Below are 25,421 nucleotides of genomic sequence, written 5' to 3' on the forward strand. Positions count from 1 at the left end.
TGCCTCCCACCCTCGGCCGGGGACCGCCGGGGACCGGCGAGGCGAGGCCCGGCCCGGCCCGGCGGGCGCGCTCCCTACCAGGACCCACCCGCGCCGTCCCTCGCGCCGGGTTTGAAGTCTCCTGCAAGCAGCGCCCCCTCAGCCGCGGCCCCGCCATGCCCTCGGCCGCTCCGCCGCCGTCTCCTCAGCCGCGGCCCCGCCCCGTTGCGAAGGAAGCGGCGTCTCCGGTTGCTACGATGGCGGCGACGCGGGCAGGGCCGTGCTGAGGCGCGGGCCGGCGCTCGGCACTGGCCACAGCGCGCTCCGGTATGGGGGCGGTGGGCCCGGGCCGCTAAATGGAGCCCAGCGAGAAGGGCGGCGGGGCGGCGCGGGGGCAAAACCTCCCCGGCGGCCTCCAGGGCTGTGCGGGTGGGGGACGGCACGTTGCTCTGTATCCTTCCGCGGGCTCCGCCGGGGGCGAGGGACTGGGGCGGGCTGTCGGGGCGGGTGGTGGAGCGGTGCGTGAGGGCGGCCCTCAGGCGGCCTGCCTCGGGAATGGCCTCCCCGCAGAGAGGGGGGGCCGCGGCGTGCCGGGGGTCGTCCTGGGCCCTGCGAAGCGGGGAAATGGGGCCGCGGACCAGCGCGGGGCCCGTGTGGGGCGGTGGTGGCACAGCCCCCGCCCTGCCCCGCGGTCAGGGGTCGCCTCAGGGGTGGCTTGAAATAAAACTTGCACGTTGTTTGTTTTAAACTGCTGTAGAAAAGTTGACTTCTCGGGCAACTTCCGAGTTTTCTTGTTTTCCCTCTTCTAAGAGATACTGCCACTGGGAATTGTATTTTCCATCCTAACTCGGGGTTCCTTATTTTTGTGAATTTAAGTAATAATAAACACTGACACAAGTTCTAAGCTGCACCTGTATGGTGCTACTTAAATCATTGCTTAAGTGAGGCAGGACTGATCTTGCTCTGTGGAGAGCTTTTATCTAGTGATATTAATGAATTTCCTTGTAAACAGCTAATAGTTTAGATTGGGGGGGCTGTTTTTACTATTGAAACATTTTCCCTGTGATAAATGTATCCATGTGTTACAGATTTAGATAACAACAGAAAGATGTCACTTCAGAGAAACATACTAAAGGTGAGATTTTTCATATGCTGATACCGTGAAAGATGAGTGCAAAGCCTCTGTTTAAATCACTGTAAATAGTAAAACACAGTTAAATTTTTTTTTCTAGATGAACATAAAGTTAGGTATGATCATAATATACATTTATGGGACCAACTGTTGTGTACGTTGTCAAAAGGCATATCAGTATTTTGTATGTCATGGATAAAGTTTGCCCTTTCCCAAAAAGGTATGTAAAGTCAATCAAACAGGCTATTATATCTTTTAATGAGCTGTTTGATACAGTTCCCATTGTCCTTAACAAAATACTAGGGATAGAGATTTAACATGTCATGTTGAATGGGATTTAGAAGAAGAACGTCGGGCATTGAAAGAAGATCAAAAAATATGTCGGAGTAGGGCACAGAAATATTTGATAGAGACAAACAGAAGACGAAGGTAAGTAACAAGAGTTCCTTTGGTGGGAGATTTTAAAAAAAAAAAAAGAGTCAAAACCTTGACACAGCTCAATATATTTCTACTGTTTGCACATTCACACTGTTAAATAGCCTCACTGCTTTGTTCTAGAGGAATCTAGGCCAACAAGTTTCACCAATCCAGTTTCTTGCTATAGGACAAATAAAAATAGAACAATATTCTGAGTTACTCTCTACTCTTTGGAAACTCACTGTAGTCACCTCTTACTGTATAAGGTAAAGGTAAGTAGCGCTTTTATCTTGTGGCTCTGATCTGCATTTCTAGTGTTCTTCTGGTTTTTATTAGCTTCAATGGATGAGCAGAAAATACATTCAGATGTACGGTATGGATCAGCAGGGCGGCAGTTGTCGTTGCCTTCTGAAGTGTATGCATGGCATAACAGCTGCACAGCCTCTGCTACGTGGTGGGGCTTTGTGCTCCCACTTCCCAATAAACACAATGCAAAGCCTTTCTAGTACAGGATTATATTTATAATAAAGTTATTCTGTATTGACATTTTAAAGAGAGCTTTGATATTCTGCCTTTCTGCATGCACAACAATGCAAAGTCATTAAATATTCTGTGACGAATGGATTAAGTAAATTATACACCGAGATGTTTCAGTGAAGTGCTGTAAGTAGTTTAATGGGCATGGGGGCTTTTCCCTAGCATTGAGATCGTACTTGCACATAAAGGAGACTAGGCTCTGTATACTGTAGAGGCAGATGGGTTCCTCCCTGAGACAATTCAGAGCAAGCCCCCAGCCTCAGACCAGCTTCCCCTGCCTAGTGTTAACTCTCTGAAATGCTCACCGCCCATAGTTCCCATATCAGATTATTTCTGTTATACAATGTCTGCTTATTGAAATACATTGATAACTCGTAAGAGAGGCAGTAGGTATTGTTTATACTGCTGCTTTAGCTTGACAAAAGCTTGACAGTGTGTGCTTTCAGCATATGTTTTGAAATATAAAGAAAAATGGAAGAGGAAGTAAAATCACCTGGGAGTGATTAAAGACAGTGTGCGACCCACAACCTTTGCAGATAATAAACTGAGTGTCAGCTGAAAGATTAAATATCTTATTTAGTTTTCTGGAACAGTACCACTGTAACACTACACGTCTCAGATGAACACTGTTGTATTACTGGTCTTGAAATACTATAATGTAAAAGCAAACACCAGACAGTCTGCATATTTTTGACAGACTCGTGTAGTCAAACTAGTACTCGTTGATCTATAAATACATTTCCATATGAATTTCATTGCGGCCTTAAGAAGTGCAGTATAAATATAAGTTACCCAGGTGAGCCAGTTAAAAATTTAGGTATGGTATTCATAAAATAAAATTGTTTCCATTTCTGATAATTGAGAATGGCATAATTATAAGCATGATAAGCAGTTCAAGTGGAAGTCTGTGATGACAAGTCTTCCCCTAATAACTGAAAAGGAGTTAGTTGTCTAATGCTAGGAAAGTAGTAAGTGCATACAGTATTAATAAGCTGTGAAATACGATTCAAAATTAAGGGTCATTGCATATATGGAGGAAAGTAATTTGGAAATAAAAAGTTCCTTGAAACTGAATATTTTTTTCCTGACAGTTATGCAGGTAGGAAGTGATTTATCTCCTAATGGATCAACCATCAGGTCATGTCTCAAATCTGTGTATGAGCCGAGATCCATTAGTTTTGTAACACAAGTAAAGGTGTTAACCTATGATGGTGGTTTCTCAAGGGTAGCATGACTTCCTTAAGCTCCACATTCTCACCTGGCAGCACCCTAAATTCTCCCTGACAGGGCTTGCAGGCATCTGTCAGAAGTTAATCTTGGCACTGCTGGTTTATAATTTCAAAACTGAAATTGTTTCTTTCATACTTTTTTTCTTTCAACTTATGCAGAGTTGACATGAGTGCACTGTGAAGTATGACAGTGCATTTTCTACTTCTAACCTTCACACAGGATGGTTGAGGTTGGAAGGGACCTCTTGAGGTCATCTAGTCCAACCTCCTTGCTCAAGCAGTGCCACCTAGAGCTGATTGCCCAGGACCAGTTTTTGAGCATCTCTAAGGATGGTTACTCCACAAAGTCTCTGGGCAACCTGTGCCAGTGCTCAGTCATCCTCACAGTAAAAAAAGTGTTTCCTGGCATTCAGAGGGGACCTCTTGCATTTCAGTTTGTTCCGATTGCCTCTGGTCCTGTCACTGGGCGCTGAAAAGAGCCTGTCTCTGTCCTCTTAGCACCCTTCCTTCAGGTATTTATAGATATCAGTAAGATCATCCCCGAGCCTTCTCTTCCCCAGGCTGAACAGTCCCAGTTCTCAGTCTTTCCTCATAGGAGAGATGCTCCAGTCCCTCCATCATCTTCATGGCCATTTGTTGGACTCTCTCCAGTATGCCCTGTCTCTCTTGTACTGAGGAGCCCAGAACTGGACACAGTTCTCCAGCTGTGGCCTCACCAATGCTGAGTGGAGGGGAAGGATCACCTCCCTCCACCTGCTGGCAGTGCTTTGCCCAATGCAGCCTGGGATATCATGGGCCTTCTTTGCAGCAAGGGCCCACTGCTGGCTTACGTTCAACTTCGTGTCCACCAGGACCCCTAGGTCCTTTTCTGCAAGGCTGCTTTCCAGCTGGGTGGCCCCCAGCATATGTTGGTTCCTGGGGTTGTTCCTCCCCAGGTGCAGGACTTCGCACTTCCTCTTGTTCAACTTCATGAGGTTCCTGTCAGCCCATTTCTCCAGCCTGTTGAGGTCTCTCTGGATGCCAGCATGACTGTCTGGTGTATCAACCACTCTTCCCAGTTTGGTGTCATCTGCAAACTTGCTGCGAGTGTAGTCTGCCCCATCATCCAGATAATTTTTGGACGACAGCCAGCTGAATATGAGCCAGCAGTGTGCCCAGGTGGTCAAGAAGGCCAACAGCATCCTGGCCTGTATCAGAAATAGTGTGGCCAGCAGGAGCAGGGAAGTGATTGTCCCCCGATACTCGGCACTGGTGAGGCCGCACCTCGAATCCTGTGTTCAGTTTTGGGCCTCTCACTACAGGAAAGACATTGAGGTGCTGGAGCGTGTCCAGAGAAGGGCAACGAAGCTGGTGAAGGGTCTAGAGCACAAGTCTTATGAGGAGCGGCTGAGGGAACTGGGGTTGTTTAGCCTGGAGAAAAGGAGGTTCAGGGGAGACCTTATCACTCTCTGCAACTACCTGCAAGGAGGTTGTAGTGAGGTGGGTGTCAGTCTCTTCTCCCAAGTAACAAGTGATAGGACAAGTGGAGATGGCCTCACATTGAGCCAGGGGAGGTTTAGATTGGATATTAAGAAAAATTTCTTCACCAAAAGGGTTGTCAGGCATTGGAACAGGCTGCCCAGGGAGGTGGTTGAGTCACCATCCCTGGAGGTATTTAAAAGACTTGTAGATGTGGTGCTTAGGGACATGGTTTAGTGGTGGACTTGGCAGTGTTGGGTTTCCGGTTGGACTTGATGATCTTAAGGGTCTTTTCCAACCTAAATGATTCTATGGTTCTATGATTAATTAAGATGTTAAACGTGACTGGGCCCAGTATTGACCCCTACAGTATACCACTAGCTACTGGCCTCCAACCAGACTTTGTGCCACTAATCACCACCCTCTGGGCCCAGCCATTCAGCCAGTTTTCAGTCCATCTCCCTGTCTGCTCATCCAGCCTGTACATCAACGGCTCATCTATGAGGATCTTATGGGAGACAGTATCAATAGCCTTAGTGAAGTCCACACAGACAATATCCACTGCTCTCCCCTCATCTACCAAGCCAGTCATTTCTTTGTAGAAGTTTATCAAGTTGGTCAAACATGACAAAATTTTATGTCCACCTTAAATTTATAAAGCCTCTGCTGAAAAGTAATAGCAGTGAATTCCCTTTAGCAAATAGATCTAGGGAAGATACAGGAGAGCTTTTGCTCTATTCTCAATCTTGTGTCATTTAGGTTCATTCTTTTTGTGTTGCATTGTGGAAGAAAACTATTCTGTGGGGGGTTTTCATGGTTTTCTGAAGAACCACCAACAGCCTACCTTTAAACAAGGTCATACCAAGGCTGAGTCCAAGTCTGATAGCCCCTAGTGCCCAGCACTTTCTAAGCTAATGAGAACTGCATATGCAGAGAGCTCGCAGACTGAGGTCTTCCGTTTTCAACCTTTTCTAAAGGTACTTGTAATGAAATTTTTCCTCACAGTGTTGTATTGATCTGTTATCAATACCTCTAAAATGCAACAGCTTCAGCATTAGAAATACTCAACTTCTGACAGTGTGCTCAGTTAATTGGTTTATTAGTAAAAGACAAAAATATCACTTGCGCAGAAAAAAGCAAGTATAGATTTGCAAAGCAAAGCCTCAGTAACTTGAGTCACAGATCTTTTTCAAAGTGAAATACTTAAAGGAACCCTTATTCCTATCCTATCTGATACCATCAGTTTCTTTGCATCTCTGGTACTGACCAAGCTCTTTAGTTTTGTGTTAACAGCAGTGCTTCAACACAGCGAACAACCAGCCTACACCTTATCTTTACACAAGTTGCACGAGTATCAAGAAAGTAATTCCTTTATCGGATTACTAATACATGAAGTTGTGATTTCAAGATCAGCTTAAGAATTAAATATGCTCTGGGGCAGTAGCTGACAGATATTTGGTTTAAATAATGGTATTCCAGAAATAAGAGCTACTGACTAAGCATACACTTGATATAAATGAATAGGATGTCATATTCTGTGTTTATATACCACAGTACTTTTTAAATACCAGCTGCTGATTTGCTGGGGACTGTAGCCTTCCTACTGTTATTGCTCAATGCAAAATGTGTATCCCATTTTACTGTGATGTTACTGGCTGCAGGTAGTTGGTTTATTCTGGAAATGCAGTTGTCTATGTGCATTTTTAAATAAACCTTACAGTCAGCTATCCTGGTTCAGCATTTTGAATTACCGTGAAATCTGAATAGCTAATCCATCTGTTGTAATGGGGGAAGGAAACGCGTTCCCAATCTATGTCAGTTTCCAACCTATTCCCATTACTGTTGTTTTTTCAAAAATACTTTATTTTCAACATATGAACAAGCTTTGTGCTCCACCTACTGGTTGATTATCATTGATTATTTAATAAAAGCTCTTTAAATTATTCATCAGTGTCGTTGATGCAGAGCAAAAAGCAGTCTAGTGCCAGAAATGGGAGAAAAATGTTAGCACTTGGTAAACAGAGAGGGCAAAGTGTTAAGAATTTATTATTGCTTTCTACATCAGAATGAAACTGTGAAAAGTAGTGGTCACTGTAACCATGGAGACCTGTAATCCAGTATTGCCATTTCTGGTAATGGGCCACAGGATTGTGCTGAATTTGCAAGGCCTCAGGACAGATGCTTGCCAAGCTTGCGCTCTCTGAACTTTTCTTGACCTGTCCACAGCTTTGTTTTGCTTGGTTTAGCTGTAACAGCAATTTCGCTAATTGACCAGGTGTCTGCAGCTAATTTATTTTGCCTTTGTTTATTCTTTTATGGTATGACCATAGTTTTATATAGATAGCAGTAACAAGCAGTTATTCTATATAGAATGAGATATTTATGACTCTGACATAATGATGTAGTGGAGGGAAGTATGGGCCTGGTACGATCACAGACGCCTTGAGAACCGGAGGTGCAGCATGCAGCGTAGAGGAGTACAGGCAGGAGGTGATAAGAGATGGCACACAGGCTTGGCACTGGAGACCCCGTGGCCATAAACAACTCACAGATAGTTGGTTAAAGAAATGCAGACCTAGATCTGACAAAACTGGCTTTAGGGGTAACAAAAGAGAACAGAAGAATAGTATGTAGTATATGTAAAAGGCCCTATGTATGGAATATTTGGAGGTACTGTGGAGCTGCAGATTGATGAAGAAAGAGCAAAGGTGTAAAAGCATGTTAGCAAATACAAAAATGACTCCTAGTGGATCCTGAGCTGAGGAAGAAGAAAGCATTAACATGAACATCATATTGCTCCTGGTGAAGGGACTCCAGATGCTGACAGCTCACCGTAACACCCCAGCACCACCAGAATGAAACTACCAGCCTTGGGACGCAGAAGAGCAATGGAAGTGTGCGCATCAGGAAAAGGGGTAGAAACTCGGTGTGTGAATAACAATTCAAATGTATCATCAGTATTATTGAGGCTTTCTCTGTGTAGAAGTATTCTAACTATTTTTTTAACAATTATATCTGGATTAATAGGGATTAGACTCTCAAGGTTTTAATTATGTTAAAAAATATATATATGGGCTTTATATAAGGTGTGCTTACTTTTTGCCCATAAATAAGATTTGGAGTGTCACAACTGGTGGATAGTGCAGGCAGCCCTCCTGTGAACCTTTGGGGCATTTTGGAGGACAGCCCTCTGTAAGCCCTTATGGCACTGTAAGGGTCAGTCCGTCTGAAGCCCACACAGCAATTTGGGGCTGTCCTTTTGTCTTCATCATATGATAATCAGAGAACAGAAGACGAGGGAATAGGGTTAATGGTCCTGGTAAGTATCTCACTTAAACAAAAAAATTGATTTCTGGGCAACCTCCGCAGATCCTTTTAAGGATATACGGTCTGTTTCCTGTTTGCCCATGAAGGGGATTTTGAGTGTGATGCACCATTCTAGTCTTTTTCTTGATCTTGCTGTAGTCATTAAGTATACAAGTACCCTCCTACCTCAATTTTAGAATTATTGTGCACAGTTTTGCAAATATAATATGGCAATGGATGAATAATATCAACTCATTCTCAAAAGGTTCATTTCATAGCATTCAATATGCACTGTATATATTCCTTTTTTATTTTCACCCTAGGAAGTAGTAAGCATTTAGTCCACCTGGGAATGTAGCATCCATCACTTCACTGTGAAGATAATTTACTAAAATTAACCAGGAAATAGTTCCACCATCTGGTCATACTGTTTTTAACATAAAAATGCCTTCCACATAATGTCTGTATATGTGAAACTGCTAAATATTTTAAGTTTCGTATTCCAAATTCACTATAAACATTTTGGCAGCGGTTTCAAAAATTGCTGCACCGCTGGGTTGTTTATAGTAGACAGAAAAACTGGGTTAAAAAAACACCGGTCAGGAAATTCTTCTGCTAACTCTCCATCTTAAAGCCATACTCTTTTGCCAATGTTACATCTGTGATATGAACCTAAGCTGGTGGCTTAAGGATAGTGGATGAACAAACATTTGCTTTAACTGTTTTTCTGTAAGATGTCAATATGCATTTGTAAAATTATTTATTTTACATAATGCACCTGGGTGTCACAATTTACATTCTGTGAAGTCAAGAAGTTAATGATGCAGGCTTGACTGAATATCTTTAATGCATGTCCTTACATTTAAAATAAGATCCTTTTTCTCCCTCATGTCTTAATCCAAACCAAATAGTGATCATGATGAGCTGTGGTGAAAAAGACCTCTTGCGTCAGCATTTGGACTTGCCCATTTCCAGCTATATGGAACAGGAGTCTATTTTTTATGCCAGTTATTAAGAATGTGGAAGAGTGCAGCTAAGTCATACTCCAAAATTGTTTAAAAAAAAAAAATAACTAAAGGCTCTGTCAGAATTTACTCTTTCCTTTTTGGAGTTATACTCTGGAATTACTCCAGGTGCAAAGTTGTAGAATTTCCCACATGTCTGAATTTAACAGCTACAGTTCAAGTAAAGGCCTTCTTGACCAGCTTCTAGAAATATTAAGGGGATCAAGAAGAATGTGTTTAAAGTAATTACTAGGATAAGCAAGCCTCTTTCCTCTGCTGTGATTTTCCTGTTTCTTTAGTCAGGATAAAGATGTAAAATATTGTGGATTTCTGTATCAGATTTTAACATGAGTGAAATACAGGAATACTGAAAGTTGATAATGAACTCTAGTTCTACTTTTTTAGTTCTAACTTCTGGATTGTATGAACAATTAAAGTTCCTGTGAAATTTTAACCAAATTGCAATAAGACATTTTCCATGGATAGAGTTCTCTGCAGATATTTTCTGGTTTTGGGTAACTGCTTGTCTGGCTTCACCTCATGCCTCAAGTGAAGCCATTCCTGCTTGCTGACAAACTGAAGTTTACAAATGAAACTTGCACTGTTGGGATCATATTTTAATTTAATTGTTTCTCTTTGCATAAGTCAATCTTCTGTCTTATCCTTCATTTGAAGCTGTAGAGTTTTATAACTTCATCTCTAGAAGAATTGTAGAAATTCACCTGAATTTTTGAAAGTGTGACTGACTGTTAAGTGTCATTTGCAATAAATAGGTTGTTAAAATAAAATGTAAGCTACTGTCTGTATACATCACAGGATGTAGTTTCAGCAGTTCTTATAATCCAAGACAATCGTCAGGAATACCACTGCTGGGAGATCTGGAGCTCTCTGAGGAGAATGTACTTCCAAAGTAGAAGCAATAATTGTTTATGTTGTTCACTGGCATTTTGATTTCTGACCTTGGAGAACATTAATCTGGAGTGCTATATATATTAGCAAAAGCAATGGATCCTTTTGCACATTTTGTCTCTTTTCATATGCTCCACCACTGTCTTTCTTGAGCTTAACGTTGGCAATGTTGGAGGTGTAGTATTGAAGAAAGGAAGATCAGGTGTAACACAACTTCCAGTTTCCCCTTATGATACAGGGAGGAGTTTTAAGGCACATTCATAGTGATGGCAGGAATGCAAGTATGCAGTCTTTGTGATTTAAGGTTTGAATAGCTGCATGGCACAGCTGCATAGTCCATTTCATATATATATATATATATATATATGTAGTTTTCACTTTCTATTAATGGAATGCAATAATTTGTCCATAAAACTGGGAAATCTCAGTCATTAGTTTCAGTATGTTTTGATAGCCATGCATATATGAATTTTCAAAATAGTGAAAGGTCTTTATTTCTCTGTGTGCTACGCTTTGGCTTCCAAGTGGATTAAAGTGGATATTCCTGTAAAAGTGTGTACTTGGGAATTAGTTGGCTGTTTTCCTATTTTTTACTATTGTGCAATTACAGCCTTCAGACTTTCTAAAATAAAAGTACCTCTTTCGAATTATTTTTCTGTTTGTTTTCACAGCTGATCAGTTAGCTCTTTGAAGGGATACTAGGGATGGTCAAGTTGAATAGTTTAGGTTGAACTTTTTCCCTGAGAAGAAAAGGGAAGAATAAACAAAATAGGTTGAGTTAAGGAGTAACTTTGTTAAGTAGCAGCTTTGCTCCATTAAGCAAGAAGGTCTATAAAGCAACTGCAAGTGATTAAAGTTATAGGAAGGTATCTTACTGTGATGAGAGAAACAAAGAACATCTGGCTAAACATTACTACCTTTCTTTTCACTAATGCTGACTAGGAGTGGGACCCTACCTAGTGTACTAGTGATCTGTCAAATTGTATTTCTAACACACAGAGAACTTTAAAGACGGGAAGCTTCCAGTTGTAGTGATCCTTGCATGGCAGGCTTTAGAAGTTTTACTTGAGGAGTTATGTATTATTAAGTATTATTTTGCCTACATAGGCACTGTGCCAATAACTTTATTGGTAGAGGGTATATTTCTCTCAAGGAGCTCATTTAAGTTTGTCAGCAAAAGTTGATGATTTTGTCAGCAGGAATGAAAATTCCACATAGCTTCATCAAGCTTGTGCCTACCAAAGGAAAGCTTTGTGATGGTGGTTGTTTTTGGTTAAAGCCTGATTAGCTTTCCAGCCACTAGAAGGACACGTTTAACAAATTGACATTAACAACTGATTCTCTCAATCATAGTTTCACATTACTGTTTTATCCCATCTTGTGCTACTAATCTGATTGTCTTTCAGGAAGCTTCTCAACAACTGGAAGTTGATACTAACTCTTACATATTTATAGGTAAAAGCTGTAGTTTGTTTGTGTTATTTCTGAATAACAACTTTTAAACTGTAAATATTTCCCTGACAGCTCGCGAAAGGCACACACACAGAGCATTCGCAGTTCACCTTTCTATTGATCTGCCTACTGTGAGACATTTACGTGGTAATGTAAAGACTGTGGTGAAAGTCACATTGGTGACAAGAACTGGTTGAGTCTGCATGTTAATTCACATATAAGAAAGAATCAAATCTCTGGTTGAGGCTAAAAAGTAAAAAGATTATGGTGTGTCTCTTCATCACCTGCTGTCCCATTTACATTCAGACAAACCATAAAAATCCAGCTGTGCTGAAGTTTATAGTATTTAATTTGTGGACAAGCAATCTTTTGTACTAAAATTGGAAATTGATAAGCAATTGAGTTACTAATATTTCAGTAAATGTAATTAGGAAACATAGGGATCATCTACTTTTGCTTCTTAAATACAGAGCCTTTGAAGAAAGACGGAAGCAAGAAGAAGCAAAAGAACAAAGATTTAGAGAACAAGTTCTGCAGCAGAGGAAGATTAAACTTCAGGAAGCAACTGATAAGTTCCAGCGTGCTCATCTGCCTTTTTCTCAGCACAAGCAAATAGGTTTGTAAATTAAAATTTAACCATTATTCACAATACAGGTGTTTTTCTATTAATAGAATATAATTGAGGCAAACAGAACAATTAACTTCACTCAAATTAATTTAATTCATTAGTATAAGCAAAACATAACTGACAAGAAGCTCAGATCTGATACATATGACAAAAGTGGGGAGAGGAAATTAAAAAACTTTTTTTTTTCCTAAAAATGGTATTGTGAGATGTTTCATTATATTCCGGTCACAGTAAGTACATCACCTCCTTGGAACATTGTGGCTTGCTGGGTTTTCCCCACTTTTTTCACTGCAGTGTGCTTACTGTTTACAATACTGTGCTTTCACAGCTGGGTGCAAGGTGTTACAAGGCCACTGGAAGTTACTAGGATAGTATAATGATCCCCTATTTGAACCCCTGAATATGAAATATTCAAGAATGTGCATTTTGTTTATGATTAAGTAAAAGCAGTCCTAGCATATATTAATATATTACATAACTTCTGCTGAATTAGTCAGCTTTTTAAGCTGTTCTCTTACTGCTGGGAAGCAACGATCACTTCAACTCAGTTCTTGCTTTCTTGGAATCAGTGCAGATTGGCAGGAGTTTTTAACAGCATCAGCCAAGTCTGATTTCCAGTCAACTTTCCAGTGTTGAAACTCTTAAGAGATGGTATATTACTTAGGTATTCTTTAACAGATTTACTCTCCCAACTGCAATTGCGCCAAGTGTGAGGTAATGTCTCTGACTTCAAGATCAAATGTCAGATTAAAATAACAAAATAGAACAGTACTGGTTTAAGGCTTCTTCATAGCTCTACTGACAGCACAGACTGTGTAGCAATATAATGAATCACAGGTTTTTTTCTTGGTTTTCCTTTATAGAAATTCTGCCTCTGCCACTTTCTACCCTACTTTTGCTCACTTGAAAGAGGCAACACCTTGTGCCTGTCTGGACTCTTTCTTTCTCCACTGATTCGATTAGTAAGTCACAATTTGGCCTCTATAAAATATCTGCAAGCCATAACTTTGGCTTAGGGCATGAGCAAAATAATCATGATGTAAAAACAAAGTTAATGCTGGTTTTTTTAACCACCTACTTTTTCAACAGTGCAGTCTAAAAACAAATAGTGAAACTGTTGAATACATGTGTTACTGTAAACACTTAAATTGACTGGGGTTTTGTTTCAGAGGAACTAGAGATGCTCCAGCATGTCTAATGATGGTAAACCACTCAGTTTATTGTAACAGTCTGGATTTAGACTTCCAAACTTAAGAAACTTGACCAAACCATTTATGGTAAAATAGTCCAATTTTTAAAATATTTTTTCCACTGTGTTTTTTATTCTAATCCCTCTAGTCCAGACGAAAGCCCCTTTTCAGTTAGAAGAAGCTCTTGAAAAAATTAAAGGATCAGTTTTAACACCAGGACTGTGCTTGCTCAGCAGAAACAAAACCAACTTCAGGTAAGCATTTCTGTTTACTCTGATGATCAAAAGAAGTAAATTGCTTAGTGTATTCAATAAACAGCAGATGATTACTCTTTAAGTAAAATTGTAGGCCGTTTCTCTAGTGGCAAAGAAAGCATTTCTGTGAACTGTTCCAATGAAACATTATGAAACATCCTTGAGTTGTTTGTGTCCATTTGGTAAAACAGCAGAGGAGATGACACAAACCTTTTCCCTTCAGAGGAATTCTGGGAATAGTTGGGGCTAACCCTGTTCAGTTGTAGCTTGACTCAGATTGCCATGGTTATCAAACCATATGCTGTTCTATGAAGTATGAAGTATTCTATCTAGATGATTTCTTATTCTCAACCAGATTTTTTCTTTTTGACATTCAAGGATAGTTTAGTTTGTATATTCATCCCATAATCTTATCTTCTTGCCAGCTGTCATTCCTTTATATTTCTCAACATCTATAAGTACCTTGAGCATCCTGATAACAATTTCGCCTGCAATTTCATTTTATATCACATACAATTTGAATTGCATGCTTTTTACTCTACCCAAGCACTTTTTCTAAGATACTTTGACTTATCACTGAATGTTTCTTCATGCATAGTTTATTGGCTCTATTTGATACTCCTTCCTGATTATCCCCTTCCTGATCTCTCATTTCTTTAATGTTTCAGTTTAGGGTTTTATTTTTGTTGTGGCTGCATTTCTTATTACTATTATTATTTTCTGTATGCTGTAAATTGTGCAGATGTTCAGAATAGAGATAAATTCTGTCTAAAAGGGGTATCCGTACTTTTGAGCTTCAGTGTGTTCTTCATTGTGACATTACTATTCAGTTTGATTACATTTCTACTGCTGAATAAAACATGCTTGAAGGCTATAAACTGGGCAATTGAGAAAATATTTCATACCTCTCAGAGCTAAATGCTCATGCTATCTGCCAGTCAACATACATAAAGTTCTGCAGCTATTACACTGGATTGATATCATAAAGGAGGATTGCAGCCATAAAAACAAACAAAAATTCTACCTGCTAAATATAAATTGAAATTATGGCAAAAAAATTTAGATGTTTCTGAACCCTGTCTCAGGGTTCCTGATCGTTTGTCTCATTTCACTCATAGGCTCGATTAAGGGCAGCAGCTCAGTGCCTCTTCCCCCTGCCTTTATCATTTGTTTCTTTATTTTTCATCTTTCGTCAAACTGCTCCTTGTGCTTCACGGGCTCACAGCTTTCTCTCAGGACATCTCACAGATTTCTCTCAGGACATCTTCAAACCACTTACCATTTCCTTAATTTCTTACAGTATAACATTGCTGTCACTCCATATTATATTTGTATATTTTAAAAAATTCACTATCCTGTAATAATGATAGTGTGTTCTTTTCCTGATTTTCATTTTTATAACCTGATTTCCTAAGGAAATTAAATTTATGCGTTCATATTCTTTTACAGTTTGTGTTTCCCTAGTAACCAAATTTGAGAGAGAACTGAGAATCAGAAAGATAATTCTATTTCTACAAGTTTGAAATTGGCAATTGACCAAGGAAGAAATTATTCAAACAAGTGACCCCAGCATGAAAAAGGCTTAAAAGTTGAGTCCACATTGACCTATTGGCAGGTCACAAGCCAGTTAGTACGGATAAGTCAGCACATGAGTATCTTGGAACCTGCCACAGAATGTGCTGCCTCTTCCCCAGCTGGTAACTAGGAGGCTTGGGTAGGAGCCATATGGGGTGGACAAAGGAGGACATAGAGAATATTGGGGGTATGGTAAAAAAGGAAAAAGAATTAAGTTATTGCAGTACAGGCTTGTGTATAGGGGCAAGGTATACAAATTAATATGAAATAAAGCTTTGCTTATTCTAATGCTAACAATTTGTCTTCCTTCCTTGTGAAAGAAAATACTCTACGCATTTTTGTCATCATGTCACACAATCCCTTACTAAGCACTGAGATTCAAACTGAACATGTGCTATGCAGCATAGATTCATCTGGTCTGCTGCAGAAGATGTTAGTGCAGGGATGTTCCTCTCAGTTTTGGTCTGGGAGCCATAGTTTGTGTGGGTCATAAAGGTGGCATTTCTGTGTTTTCAGACTTGGTTCCAAAAATTGTGCTAAATTCTCTTAGAGGGCAAATGAATTCCTTGCAAATCAGTACAGCAAAGTAAGCTTTGATACAGAAAAGCATTTTGAGAAGGTTCTCAAAGGTGAAGGTTCTTCAAAACTCATCAGTTCTGAGCTGTAAAGCTTTAAAAATGTCTTATAATCCCTTAAATTGGAGATTTTGGGACAGCTAATAACTAACTCAGATGAGGTAGTACATCCCTTTCTGTATTTCTATCTCTTCTGACACTTTTATAAACACTCAAATTAAAAATCTTGTATCATCTTTAGAATTTACCCTCCCTCAAAAATAGAATGTGTAGAATTCATTGACAATCCCCTTTTAAAGGAAGAAATGAATACTGTATTAAGTATTCAAGATAAATATGGCTGCAGACCCAACTGGATATAGGTGAATTTTATAAGGTTCTAGAATTCTTAACATCTGTATTTAAAAAGTTGTAAAAAATTAAATTAAGGAATGGAGACATATTACCTCCTCTTGGAGAAAGGCAAAAAATCCTGGAACACCTAATGAGTCAGAGATTGTATGCTATGCTTGCAGTAGAGCTACTCTGCTTCTAGTAAGGTTTAGTTATTAAATGCTGCAGCAAAGATTTTGGTCAACTCATTAGCTGACAGGGGTTGGGATGTGTGCACATTAGGTGTGTAAATGGTGTGCTGCTCTTTGTACAAAATATATTTCCCTGTTTGTGTTTAAAAAAAGCAGTTGTATTTTATTAGGTTCAGTCTTGGGATAGAAACTTAATTATGACAAATCAGAAATGTTATCTGAAAAAAGTTGCAATGTAGAAACTTTTATAAATATAAATGGTCTAAACGTCCAAATAGATATCAAGAAACTTCCCCCGCCCAAAAAAAAACCTAACAGATTTTTTGGGGGTCAGGTGTATAGCAGTCTGGTCCACAGCAACAAAGTCTTTAAAAGTGGATAAGTACAGAAAGTTTTTGCATAGGGAGGATATCTCCCATTCAAAAGAATACAGAAAGCATTTTTCTGACTTCTATAAATAAATATGAGAAGTTGTTCTCCCTTTTTGCTATTGGCCATCTCATCAGAAATAATAAATTCCTTTTTAGACTCTGCCAAATAGATATCTCTGCTTAGGTCTGTGCAATTAAGCCAACCTTTTTGCAGTATTGTATAAAATCTTCTGACAAATAACAATAATCTTGATGGGATGATAGTTTCCATTTTCCATTGTCCTAAAATTATAAGTGTTATAATAAATACAGAAAAGGTCTCATTAGACTATTTACCCATTTGACACAGAGGTACTAAAAAGAGAAGGGGTTGATTTTAACAGGGAGTATAATTTTAGATACAGAAAGAGGATGACACAGATGAAGGCTCAGAAGAAGGAACTATGGAAACTTAAGCTGAAGAAATGGAGAGAAATGAAGGGAAGGGGTTATTGAGTTGCTCTACATATATTAGAAATATGGTAGCCATCTCCAGCTAGGAACAATACATGTTTCCTAATAATGCATCTCTGCTGGATAGGCAGCAGAGGAGGATGAGGTCTGTGTACATATTGTGTGACAGCACTGTTCAAATTTGCTCAAGAGGATGCCAGCTGTTAAGGAAGATAGCTTTGTGTGGCATGAAATAATCATATCTTCTTTTAAGTAAGTTCCTACACTGCATATTGCCCATATATGAAAGGAACCATCATCTTCACCATCACCTTTACTGAAAATGAGGTAAAATGTGCATGGTAGATCATCTTGTCAGGCCAGATTCCAATTAAAAAAAAAAGGGGGAGGAGAAATATGTGGAAGTATGATTTTCATACTTAGTTGCATGTAGACTAAAAGTTCACTTTTTCCACAAATTTAGCTAAACACCTTCACCCAGTTGGACAATATTTAAGGGATCATGTTGATGCTGCTGTTAAGAAACTATGTATGAGAAATGCATCCTGGTAATGTTAGAAAGAATCTGCATATTGAATGGACAATAAGGTTTGGTTTGTTACTCAAAATCCAGTGATCGCTGTGACAAAGTATCATTTCAAATATTGGACCTGATCAACCTGGTAAAATAAAGGCTGGATCTCCCCTTTTTGATAAAGGTATATCCATTTTATAAATAACTTCACTGAAAGTTTATACTGATGATCTGTTTCCAAGATCTGTTCTCCTTCCACCACCATTTGTAATCATTGTGGAATACAACAAATACTTCATCCTAAAACAGAGAGACATAAGCTTGGCCTTCTAATCAATTGTAAGGGCTATGGCTCTACTGAACACATGTGAGGACTCAAAGCATGGATCTGATGAGAGATTTCTGTAAAAGTGCCACTTTGGATATGCTAGACTAAGGGCATTTAGGGCCTTTGAACCAGGTTGGAGCCAAAAGACAAGATCAGTGTCCTTTGCTAAACTGTTCCACCTAGGCAGTCAAGCATAGCTGGGAACCTGGCAATAGTTATACTTCCAGAAGACTAAAGCTTGATCTACCTATGAACTGGTAGGTTTTGGTGTGGGGGTTATTTTTGCTTTTTTTTTCAGGCCTACCTTTCTTACTGGTTAAAGCTACTTGTTTCTTGTTTTTGTCATCCTTGATATCTACCTAGTTCTTGCCTCTTGTTTTGCAAAGCTTGGTTCCTATTGCTCGTGATCTTACCCAGCCCTGTTCCAGTTCTATCTGCTTTTTATTCTTGAACATAGCTTGTTACACACTCCCTGCCTTCCTAGTCTCTGATTGCACATTCTCCTTGTCACTTGGCTTCACATGCTTCTTGGCTTCTTTGATTCCTGGTTGTCAGCCAGCCCCGTGGTTCTTGCTAATTCTCATCTTGTAGAAACCTGTGGCTTACTCTATATTAATTTGGGCTCACCCTGACCACAGTATCCAGCTACACTAGCTACTCCAAAGATTTTTTTTCTCAGGTAGCAAATACAAATTCTTTAATGTATACCACATTATTGACATTACATGTCATCGGTAGAGTTGGGCTCTCCAGATACTACAAATCCTTCTTGCTATTTGAAGTAAGGGAATATCTGACAGCATCAGTATATAGTTATTCTCTATATAAGCCAACCTTATGGGAAAAAAAAGCCATTTTGCTTGTTTTTAAAAAAAAAACCCTCCGTGTTCCATTTCTGTAAATAACCAAACTGTTGGCTGACATTTTCCAGAATAATTCAGCCTGAGGCAGTCACCCAACAACCCAATCAGAAAAGTCTGACTATTTACAAGTAACAGAAGAGAAGGTTTTAAATGGAAAGTGTTGGACAGTTTTAGATAGTACTAATAGCACCACCTGTAGTTACATAAAATACAGCTGTCCTTCACTTGCCCAGCATTTGTTGATGATGTATACTTTTGGAAAGGAACATGTTTGAAAGTGTACAGTTGACGCATAGAAATAAGCCAAAGTAATAAGTTATTTGCTTGCATCAAGAACCACAGATGACACTTCATCCTCATCAGCATCTAGAAATGGTTCTTTCCATGAGAAGCAGATTTCAGCAATGGTTGCCTGGGATAAAACAATACAAGAGAGCAGTAGAACAAACATGGATAGTAACCAACTTCTCTTCCAGAAAAATCTGAAAGAAATGCAACAACTCCTTGAAAAACAGCATCTCAGCAACTTGGAGGTATGGTATTTTCATGCGATTCATTAAATGATGCTTCTTAAACGTAATAGAAATTTTCTTCAATGTGATAAAAATGACAGGTCTGTTAAGCACACTTTACCAAGTAGCCAACACCTGAGAGCACACTGCACTATGCCTTACTGAAAGAGTATTTATAGTAAAATTATACATATTTTTCAGTAAGAAATCAGACATCTTTAAAAATGTTTGTAAGAATATTTTCACAAATTCGTCAAAGTTATCTGTCATGTTGTCTTTCTTTCTGTGAACGTAAGATCTGTATGTCAGACTTCTTGGCTCTGAAGTAGCTAGACATTAGTCTATCACAGGAGTCTTGTGCTAACTCCAAACTAAAATTGGCGACTCGCAATTCACACTTAAGTTTCTGCTTTACTGATTGCTACAGCTCAGCACAAAATGCTATGGCAGTATAATTATGATAGGTCAAATGTTGGGGGTTTTTTTTGTTTCTTGTTTTTTTTCCCCAATGTATGGTGATTTCTTAGGGATTGAATTCAAGTCTCTTGAGAACCTTTTTTGTCATCTTTGGAATAGATGCAGGTGTTCCAGTAATAGGCCCGTTAACTTTCTGCCTAAAGTGATTTTTGGACCCAAAATCAGTTTCAAAAGTCACTTTAGAAACAGTGAAAATCAAGAAGAACTGAGCTCCAAAGTGATTTCTTGTAACTGCACTTTTAAGTGTGATTTTAGGTCTGTCAGTGTGGTCTTTCATTTTGGAAACATTGATTCAATATTACATTTTTTAGTAACAAGAGGACATAATTTTGGGCTCATTCTTTTATTTTATAGTATTATCTACTGGCATCTGGACTCGCTGTATCTGAAATGACCTTGACACTATGAAGCACTATCCCTTTATATTGGTGATGGCTAGAGGCATGGGATCATTGGTGGCAGTAGAGCAAGGGCTTTTCCTTTTAATACATCTGTATGGATAACTTGAAATATTGTATACAGTTCAGATATACTTTGAGTTCTTTGATATTGATGTTTTCAGGCACATTCATCTCTGTCTTTGTACCTCCTTTGTTCTGATGGGTATTCATGAGAATCTTGAGCAGCTGATGGCTAACACAGAAAATCTCACTCAACTGGAGTAAATTTCAAAAAGGTTGAGGAGACGAGACAGAAAGTACAGTTTGTACTAGCAAGGTTTTTGATTGGTGTTCAGTCTTATTTCCAAGCAGAAATGAAGGAAGAGCAAATGGCAATTTATAGAAGGCAGCTGATAAAACTGAATTCTAGATAGTCACTTTCAAACAAAATACAAAAAGGTCTAATCTTTTTTTCTTTTGTTTTTTAATACCACATTGTGCGTTTCATTGGTATAGTGTTTGCAAATCCCTCCCTAAATGATGATGCTGAATTTGGCAGTAGCTGCATTAGGACATCTTAGAATTAGGAAAAAAAAATGCAATCTTTTTGAGAAAAGTGTTTAAAAAAGATTCTACTTAATATATTGTAAGATAACTATATATTGTAGTGTATTTTATCAAACAGAATTATCACATTCTAATTGAATTCTAGGGAAAAACTGCAGTGAGTCATGCATGATTTTTTACTTACAGTTTTTTCTAAATGTTGTCATCAGCTTTAGACACTACACATAATACAGGAATTTGTGTTTACAAATTAATTTATTTTTGAAGATGCTTTGGTCCTGTAAAAAATTTTGCTTTTTTTTCCAGAATGTATTTTTCTGCTACCACTAGGGGTTGCTCAGCTTCTTCCCTCTGATAAATAGTTTCAAATTATAAATATTTATACTTCAAACATTTGGACTTTCTTGAAATTACAGGCTTTGGACTCTGATTAGAAAAAATAGTCAAGAAAGCTGTTGTCATTGTTCTGAGGCCTGAGTATTGAAAATTTAATACTTGGATTGTGCTGGTGTGCATGTGCATTGTGACTTCCTGTGATGTGAAATAGTTAATACTCTTACTAATAAAATTTATAATTATTTATAATACTCTTACTGACATGAATAGGCTTTGGTAGTCTTGTTACTGTCTGTTGTCCAAAGTCATTTCGACAGTGCTTGCCTTTCTGAAGCTAACGTCAAAGTATTTCACTGTGCACATGCTTTGCAGTCTAACCATCCATTGAGATCCCTTGACCTCTCTTTGTTTCTGTTTTTACAGGCCCAGCAGGATTATAAAGATTCCTAAAATTCTTTTCTTTCCTACAGGGTAATAAAGGTCTATGTAGGCCCTTACCAGAAGATTTGGTGTGTTCCCTGCTTTCCATCCCTAAAAATTTGTATAGTCTCAGTAGTAAGCCAAGGTTTTTAGTGACCCTTCTATCATTCTCCAAAATTATTTTGCTTAAAATATTGAGAGCAGTAGATTTTATTTTGTGCAACAGTTACATCTGAGCCACTACATCAAATTATTATTTGTTATATGTCCATAAGTATGTTCCGTTTTGCAGAAATTAATATTGTTAACTTCATTTGCAATCAAAGGTTTTGTTGCACAGTCCTTTCCTGGTTTTGTTGCAGGCATAAATAAAGTCTTTAAGGTGGAGCTGGTAGCATGGTCTTTAGCTAAAGCTGCATGCAGCTTTTCACCAAAAGACATTACTCCCAAGTGTTTATCATTTTTCCAAATGTTAACTGTTTATGTTGAAATTTTCCATTTCTGACACCTGCCTTGAACTGAATAATTTAGAAAACTTCCATTAAAATGGCTCAACTGTGACATGGAATAGTATTATTCATATATCTTTTGTCTTTTTCTTTTAACCACCTCTTTAATTTGGTGGCCGTACAAAATTGTTTTGGTCAGTACAATATTTTTATGCTCTTCCAGAAAAATACATTATGCTTGAATTAAACTGTTTGATTGATGTAACATTTTATCTCTATTGTTTCACTTCTTAAACAAAATACTTGGAAGTAAGAGCTGATTCACGGACAAAATAGGTATGGATTACAACATAGAGATTGTATTTTCCTCTTCCCTCCTCTATATGACCATAATTAGGTTATTCAAGTGGTATCTGTGAAATCCAAATTTAAATCCCTTTCTGATTGATTTGAAGCAGGAATTTTACTTTGGCTCTCCTTTTTTTCCAAGCATATTGTGCAGCCATTGAAGTACTCAGTATTGGTCTTTGTATGGATACTGTTCCCCTTGGCAAAAAATGCTTCAATATTTATTGAAACAGGGACTGGAACACAGGTGTCATTTCTCAGAAATTGCAAACCAAACCATGAGGTCAGAGAGTTATTATTATATTAACTCGAATACAATAAAATTTTGTATCCTATTATACTCTGTGTGTGTGTGGTTATATATGTTATATACAAAATTAAGTCTCTGAGAAATAGTGAAGAATGTTTTCTAAGTGATGTTCCACTGAATGAAAGCAGCGGATGCTGCAAACACATAGATACAGACATAGCCTTACTTTCATGAGTGGGTTGACCTGTATGACTGTTAGCCATTTGTGTTATTCTATGCTATTGAGGTTGGACTGTGTCTATGAAATGGAGATGTTTCAGGTAACTGCTGGAAAAACTGAATTAATTTTCAAGTGCATTTGTAGTATGACTGGAATGAGTTAAACAAGGGTTCCTTCTGCAAGGAAGAGTATCAGACTCTTCAGAGGCATAGGCAAGACCAGCTTGGAAAAAAGGGGTGCCTGTGTACAGTCTCTCCTGAGTGTCAAGAACTTGTAGAATGTTCAGGGCTAGTTAGTGGGAAAACAGACTGTTAAGGGGAGGGTTAGGATAAAATGGCATTGGAACTGAAGTCAGATTTGATTTTGAAGAGACCATTCGAAGACTTGAAATAGGTTTCTATGGTCACCTTAAATCTAGAAATGTTGACCATGTTTTACTTGTAACTGTGAATGTTAGCATCTTTTATGTTGATTGTTTAAATTCTATGACAAACTCAAGTGATGTCCCTACTCATTTTCCTTTAGGCAAGATTGGGGGCGGTCAGTTTTTATTGGCTTTCAACCAATATTGCAATATACCACTATCTTCCACGTTATTTCTCTAATCCAAAAATCACATGTGCTATAAAGGCAAATTGAACTGTATCTCCAGACTAAATGATTTTACCCAAATACTCGAACTTGTTTTGATTGTGTATTCCTCAAGAGCAGGGGTTTTTTTTATGTAAAATAGTGACTTATTCCAAGCCTGTGCTGTATAAAATGGCATTACAATCTTCATGGCTGGCAATCTGGATGTTCAGTCATTTGAAGAGTGTCTTGCTTCAATTCAAAGCCCTGCTTGAACAGGTGATAATGTAGGATTGAAGCTGAAACAGCATTTTCAGTACAAAATCATTTGTTTCACAGGTAGATTAATACATTAATAAGACTTTGCTTGTGGATCAGTTAGGATTGTTATACAGACAGCATAGCTCACAAACCACAGAAACAGGGAAATTGAGAACTACCATCTAATATTTACGTGCTCCTCCTTTACAAGCATGTACATTTTCATGAGAATGGCCATACATATTAACATGACTCCATTTTTGGTTTTATATTCATACACATTTATCCATATCTATATATGTATCTAGGAAATATTTATATATATAGCTATGCACTAGATTATTTCTACCATACTTTGTAGCAATTTTAAGTGATTTGTTTTTCTGAAACAGAATAAATTGTTCATAAATGTGATTAAAGGAGAGGAACAGAGGAAAAAATAGCAGTATCTGATCTTTACTGCAGTTTCAGTAATAATAAAATGTTTGCTTGCAGAAAGGGAGTGGAAGATACAAAAGTTTGTGCATACTAGTCTGTCAGGATGCTATATTATATTATGATAACTTGGTTTTGTCAGAGATGATAGTATATACTAATGTCTCAAGGGGATGTTGGGAAATCCATTGCTTTCTCATCAAGATTGAAGTATCACTGTCCAGAGTAATTCTACCCCTTTGAAGATGGCAGGGCTGTGTTTTATTTTTTAAAGAGATAAACCTGTTTCCGTGAAGTGGAAAGCAAAATAGAATTTAACTACTTTTTTCTTCCAGTATTCTGCTTCTGTTCTTAGTGACTTTTTTCAATTTTTTACTGTATTAATTATTATAAATCCACAGCAGCACTTCTGTGGGATTCAGTTGCTTGAGCTTTGCTGTGCAGTTTATGCCAATGCTGGCGTATCTCCATAAGGAAGTATGGCTCACCAACTGGGAAATTAAGTATTAAACCACACACCCAGAATTCAGCAGGCAGGAATAAGCAGAGAATAACTGGGACCCAGGAGACTGAAAGATCTTGTGATTAACAACTTAAAGAATTATGCTGTTTCAAACAGTGGCAAGGAAAAAAAAAAATCAATACCAGTCTTTAAATTCAGTAGGCTGTTTAGGGGGAGGTATATGCTGAAATCTTGTACATGTTCTTATAAATCATGTCTGTAAAGTTCTTAAGAGGAATGTATGTCTTGAAAAATATCCTATCAAAAAAATGGAATTTGTGAAACAGGTAACATGTAACAGTCACAAAATATTTTTTTTCAAGACAAGTGATTATATTAATGAAGCATGCAGCGAATGTTGGCAATTATATGAAACTGTCTCATTAGGTAAACTTATTTCTAGAGAGGTATAAATATACATTATTCAAAAACATTTTTAGATATATAGTTTAACTTTTAGGTTGCCCTGTGTGGGGTCAGGCTTTGGACTCAATGATCCTTGTGGGTCCCTTCCAACTCAGGATATTCTATGATTCTAAAATTATTTCTGTATCTGACCTTTAGGATTTCCTGATATAAATCCACCCTCTGCCTTGGTTGCTGCTGTGCAGCGCACAAGATAGAGTGGAAGCATGTTAAAAACTGTTCCATCTTTGCAATGTATTTACATTGCTAAAAGAAAAGGTAATGCTCTTCAAACTGCAAAAATGTATACTAATTTTTTAGCAGGTCAGAGAGAGCTGGTGGGATAGCTCCTCAGCTGAACTAGGGATTATTTTTAAAATTATATTCCCATACTGTATAGTTGTAGGTCTTTTAGGAGGTGTGTACTGGTCAAATAGTATTAGTAATTTTTTTCTGATGCTACAGCTCCAGTTCATTGAAATCTGTCAACCCTAATGCTTTGCCTTATTTGTGTATTTTACATCAAAATCTGCGTAAGAATAAACCAGGAAGACAGATTCTGAGTTTTCTAGAAGATGAAAAAATACTTTC

The 25,421-nt window shown here is 38.3% G+C and overlaps 1 protein-coding gene across 1 annotated transcript in view; it reads left to right on the forward strand.

Moving 5' to 3' along the window:
* The first annotated feature begins 335 nt into the window (after positions 1-335).
* CEP126 (centrosomal protein 126) overlaps positions 336-25,421 on the forward strand; it is a 43,427-nt gene continuing 18,341 nt past the window's right edge. The window contains exons 1-5 of the mRNA XM_059824895.1: positions 336-640; positions 1,415-1,540; positions 11,894-12,039; positions 13,390-13,495; positions 19,033-19,231. Coding sequence (XP_059680878.1) covers positions 336-640; positions 1,415-1,540; positions 11,894-12,039; positions 13,390-13,495; positions 19,033-19,231 — 882 coding nt within the window. The remainder of the gene's footprint in view (positions 641-1,414; positions 1,541-11,893; positions 12,040-13,389; positions 13,496-19,032; positions 19,232-25,421) is intronic.

This window comes from Gavia stellata, chromosome 1 (assembly GCF_030936135.1).
Source record: "Gavia stellata isolate bGavSte3 chromosome 1, bGavSte3.hap2, whole genome shotgun sequence".
Lineage (NCBI taxonomy): Eukaryota > Metazoa > Chordata > Aves > Gaviiformes > Gaviidae > Gavia > Gavia stellata.